The sequence below is a fragment of the Frankliniella occidentalis genome, unplaced genomic scaffold (genome assembly GCF_000697945.3).
Source record: "Frankliniella occidentalis isolate FOCC.00 unplaced genomic scaffold, Focc_3.1 Scaffold223, whole genome shotgun sequence".
NCBI classification, from domain to species: domain Eukaryota; kingdom Metazoa; phylum Arthropoda; class Insecta; order Thysanoptera; family Thripidae; genus Frankliniella; species Frankliniella occidentalis.
The window spans coordinates 234,710-240,267 of record NW_026267349.1 but is presented as its reverse complement, the minus strand read 5'-3'; the positions used below and the strand labels follow the sequence as shown (position 1 = coordinate 240,267).

Below are 5,558 nucleotides of genomic sequence, written 5' to 3'. Positions count from 1 at the left end.
CTGACTGTGACTGACTGACTGTGACTGACTGACCGTGACTGACTAACTGTGACTGACTAACTGTGACTGACTGACTGTGACTGACTCTGACTAGACCTCCGACCTGACTTACCTGGTCGCAGACCCTTTTCATGATGTTCGGCACGCACATTGCGTAGATTAATTTCACTATATTCACCACGCCACCAATCTGCGAAACGACACAAAAGGGCATTAACGTACACTGTAAAAATTAAAGTTGTAAATTTACAACATATTTCTTGCTAATTTTCATGATGGATGATGTTGTTGATGGATGATTTGTTGTGGTACAAAAATTATTGTAAAATTGCAACAAAAGAAAATTGTTGGAGAACCAACCAATGTGTTTGTTGCATAATGTATTGTTTAGTTACGAATTTTCTGTAATATAACAAGGAATTTTTTAAGGTGGATACAGAGTTCCCAAAACGCGAGCGTGATTTTCACGCTAGGCGTGATTTTTACGCCAGGTGTGATGAAAGTCGGTTATTAATTGGCTGTGTGAAGCTTACGAAGCGTGAAAAATCACGCCTGGCGTGAAAATCACGCTTGCGTTTCGTGAACTCTGTATCCACACATATTCATCAAAAACAATAACTATGTTGTTTTTCAACAACTGCACTGTTAAAAATATATCGAAATTTTACAGCTGAACATTTTACAGGCTTTTGGGGAAAAAACAGCCCTATCCGTAAAACACGATTTTGGTTGGAGCTGTAGTTTTACGAGGAATGCTGTAATTTATTGACACAGCTGTAAAACTATGGTGGCACTGTAAAATTCCAGCGCGGTTGTAAAGTTATCCTGATTTTTACAAATCCACAGGTTTTTCGTGGGTAACTGCTTTGCAAAGTGCAAAAGTTGCAAAGAAAGTCCTCAAACGAGGAAAAAACTCACGATAAATGCATGAGAAACACGCAAATTATCATACCAAAACGAAAAAAAATAATAATATCCGAAATATTTAGATGGCGGATTCTACAACCGATGTTGTAGTCTGACAGCTATTCTGTAATTTTACAGCGCTACCTTGAAAACGTAAAAAAGGTGTCAACGTTTTTTGGGTTTCATGGCATTTGTCGTAATTTTACAACTGCGCTGTAAAAATAGTTTACGACACCACTTGCCCCCAAAATTAGCTAAACATTTCCTGTAAAATTACAGAAATTTTTTTAACAGTGTGTATGTGTCATCACAAACATTTTTTACAATGTGTACGGTCGGTAGAACATGGACACTGACGAGGGGCCGCCACTAACTCACCAGCGACATCCAGCCTTGCACCAGGTTGCAGGTCCGGAGCGTGCAGCAGCAGCAGCCCTGGTCCACGATGGGGAGCCAGGACGTCGCTCTCTGCGGGAAGGGCGACTTGTAGGCCGGCGGGGCTCCCGTGCGGCCCGCCTCCATCGCAGATTCTGGTCTGAAACGAGAGAGATTCGGAACGCGCGTTAGCTCAGCCGTCCAGTATAAGGCAATTGTCATCGAGCGTGTGTTCTCAATTCAAATACACTGGAAACGCAAGTGTGTGAATGTCGCACACTTGTAGGTGTGTGAACATCAATTCGCACACTTGGAGGGGTAAAGGTGTGAATTTTTCCTAGAAAATTCTCACGTTTACCCCTCCAAGTGTGCGAATTGATGTTCACACACCTACAAGTGTGCGACATTCACACACTTGCGTTTCCAGTGTATCGTACTTAAAATTTTGAGCTCCATTTCTTGTTTTAAGGAACGATAGGACTCAAAACAAGAAATGCCCCCATGGGGCTAAAAATTTTAAGTGCGATAGTCAAATTAAGAACACATATTTTTGTGTGCCCGTCCCGTCGCTTTGACGAAAGTTGTCGCAGTTCGATTCATCGAGTGGATGTGCGATATGTGGACGATATCATATCGCACAGCCCTACCACTTAACTTGTGTGTGTGTGTGTGCATGTGTGTGTGTGGAGGGAGAGAGAGAGAGCGAGCTTGTCCAGCAGCAAATGAGTGACCTTGGGAACGGTCTGGCGCGGGGTATCGCCGTATGTCGCTCGATCTCGCGCACGATGGACAGCAACGGACCAACAAAGCGCAAAATTTTCGCGTGCTGTGCCGTCGACTGCATTGGAAACATCGTACCCGGACAAAAGGCGGAGAACTTTCTCGCTGTCCATTGGAGAGTTGTCAGCCTGACGGTGGGTGCTATTCAGGATTGGACGCCCTGGAAAGTTACCAGGAAAATTTCCGGGAAAAAAATTGAAAATTTCCAAAACTTTGGAAGTTTTTGGTTATTTTCCGGAAATTTCCTGGAATTTTTCCAAAATTTTCCGGAAAATTTGGAAATTTCCAAACCCTAGTGCGCTTCTTGTCCCCGGACTAACACACGCTCTGTCGGATAGGTGCTACTACACCATCGTTACCTTTGCTTAACCGGCGTTGCCGATCCCACCCGAGTTTCCATGGTTTCCCGCTCGTCCCCGCCCGAGTCCAAGCCGGTAGCTTTGTTCCCGGCGGCCGGACAGACGGTGATCATCATCCTATAACACGGCGCGGCGTCGCTGTGGGGGTCTGGACAGCAACAACGACCATTCGCAAACTGGCCAAAGAGTTCGCAGGGCGGCCTGGGGACGGGGTGACCTGTCGGGTTGGCGACTGTTGCGTGACCTCACATCGACCCTTTATAGCACGGGGGCAAGAGGGGACCACGCCCCTCTAAGCGTAATGCAGAATACCGATCTGCAAGGGTAAAGGGGAGGGGGCTGGACGTCTGCGTCAGTCTGTACTCGAGCCGGGCGCGCTTCACTGTAAACCAAACACCATAAACAAGTGTGCTGTTGGCGGCGGCTAAAACGAGCCCCTCCGCCAGGCCGTGTCGACTGTTCAGCCCGACGTAGTATCTCCCCTCCAACTCGACGATTCACCCTGTCGTTCGTTGCCACGTTGTTCAAGGGGTCGTTCAGAAAGTACATCTGTGTTTCTCTCATTCATTCGGCAAACTACACGAGAGCTCGCCGCCTGCAAAACGCGGCGTAGGCCACCCCGCGGTACACGCATGCACTGCAGGCAAGATGTTGCCTAACCCGCCAGGCGCTATGAGAGCTTGCAGCGGCAGAACTCAACTTGGCTGCCTCGTGATATGACGGCGAATGGCGGACGTGTACTTTCTGATCCCTAATCAATCCGAGAAAAATTGGATGGTGTACATTAATGACAGAATATGCAATTTTGGGGGAGCCGGTCCAGCGTCCAGCCTCAGGCAGGAGTCTTATGAGCCGCGCCAATGCCCGCTCTGAAGCCGCCTGCGACACGACGGGTGGGCCAGTTCCAAGACCCTCCCAACACATTAAAAGTGTTTCGGTATTCAAGTCGTAAATAAGCAACCCTAGAATGTAGCGACTTTAATTCCTTTCAATTACACACGTGCTACCGGTTTGCACTGGTTTGAAGTACTCTAACAAAATGCCCGCGCCAACTTCTCTCCCGCCGTGACGAACACTTTTCCTCTTTCTCCCAGAGATAACAGCTCTCAGATTTGGTACCGCGTGCCGATGGCGATCTGATATGTCGCATGGATTTTAATTTCTCCCCGCGGAGCTGGCTCCGGCCGAGGTTCGTCGCTCACCCGGTCATGGCTGCCGAGGTACAACAACTGCCGGATTATCGATCAGCCCGCCTGGGCCTCTGGCTGGCGCGGTGGTGCGCGGCGGGGAGGTGCTCGGTCTTGGACGCCGCGTGGACGGTGACGAGGAGGGGCGGCGCGCCTCGTGGACGTCGTCGGCCGGCTTGGGGTCGGCGGCGAGCGCTGCGGACTTGGTCGTGAGGAGCTGACGCGCTGCTGCCGCGCGCACGACGGCGACGGCGAGGTACGTGTATGGTCACCACCGGCACCGGACTGACGCCCTGACGCGGCTCAGCCCTCGCCCCGCAACAGCAGGAGGGGGGGAGGATGGGGAGGAGAGGGGGGAACAGGAGGACGAGGAGGTAGAAGAACAGCAGCAGCAGGAAAAGGGTGAGGAGGACAAGGTGGAGGAGGAGGAGGATGGGGGAGGATGAGGAGGGCAAGGAGGAGGAGGAGGAGCAGGAAAATGCGACGGCGTTGGATGGGGCTTCCAGTTACAGGCCGCGCCGCCCTGACGCCGCCACCCTGCCGGCCCGGCTCGTTCGGGTTTCGGTGGACGCCGAACAGACGCCACAACACCGAGAGGAAAGAGAGTGTGAGGGAGAGAGCGGAAGAGTGAGGAGAGCGAGAGAGGGAGAGGGTGCCGGACGAGAGCGTAAAGAAGAGAGGAAATAAGGCAATTGATGACGCGTTCGCATTTTTGTCCGCTCTTCTCTTTTCATTTCTTTCTTCGTGCCTTTCCAGCTGGCAGCGCGGACTGCCAATCAGTCCGGCCGGACGCTCCCAAACCACACACGGCAGAAGACAAATTACACCAAACGTGTTGTACTTTATGTTGAGTCTAGGAGGTGTAGGAGGTGTCGTCAGAAGAGAAAGGTGTGGGCACTGGGAGTGTGCGAATGTCGCACACTTGTAGGTAGGTGTGTGAATGCCCATTCGTACAACTTGTGTGATTTTGCCCTTTGAGAACTCACACGTGTGTGCCTCTACGTGAACGAATGGCGTCCACATACCTCCCAAAGTGTGCGACATGCACACACTATACTTGTTTTTTCGGTGTAATCACAAGACGAGGCGTGAAATTCCCTATCTCACTTGCGACCTCAACTAGTAATTTAAGGGGACTTGTCGGTGGAAGGCGCCTTTTTGGCGTGCTGTTCTCAAGAGCTGCGAGAGGTTTTTCCCGGGACGCCCCCCCCCCCTCCTTTCTCCTCTCTCTGTGTTTTGGCGTCCGCGATTTTCCCCCCGGTACGTACTGCGCAGCGACGCCGACCTCCTCCCCGGTCGTCTGGACCCGCCGGCGCCAGCGAGCAACAGGAGGTGGGGGGAGTGGGCGGGAAGGAGGGGGAGGGGGCGGAGGAAGGGCAGGGCAGGGCAGGGCAGGCCAGGGCAGGCCAGGCCAGGGCAGGGCTCCCTCACCGCTCCGCCCGTCTCGGCCGCCCTGCTCCACTCCGGCACGGGGAATACCCCGGCCGGCGGCAGCCAGGGGCCCGCGGTGGGTGCGGGTTGCGGGTTGTTTTGTTTCTGCTCGCATGCCTCGCCTGCGGGTGCCACGGGGTCCGCGGGTCCGACCCAGAAGAGGTGCGTCACTGGGCGTGCCTTGGGCGCAGCAATAACGCGACGCTTCGTTTTGGGAGTCACGACAGAAATTAGTGTAAAATTAGTGTAAAAAAAAATAAAAATAGTTGGCGCCACTCGCGCAAGTGTGCGATGCACTCGCGTGTACAGTACATAATGTGTCTGTGTGTGTGTGTGTGTGAACTGAAAAGGGGGGGGGGGCGGCTGGAGGGCAGCCGACGTCTGCCGGACTGACGACCGCTAATCACGGAGCAAGGAGGGCGATTACGATTACGGATAGCATCACGCTCTACACTGTAAAGCTGGTTAGAAGTTTACGAACGAAAATGATCCCCCCCCTCCCCCCTCCCTCTTTCCCTTC

The 5,558-nt window shown here is 52.4% G+C and overlaps 1 protein-coding gene across 1 annotated transcript; it reads right to left on the bottom strand.

Moving 5' to 3' along the window:
• Positions 1 to 112: 112 nt before the first annotated feature.
• On the bottom strand, positions 113 to 3,910 carry LOC127750627 (uncharacterized; the record flags this gene model as incomplete). Its single annotated transcript, XM_052272762.1, is given in 3 exon segments — positions 113 to 190; positions 1,285 to 1,441; positions 3,623 to 3,910. Coding segments are annotated over 3 exon segments (243 nt in total), but the record flags the coding sequence as incomplete, so codon positions are not given.
• Positions 3,911 to 5,558: the final 1,648 nt, after the last annotated feature.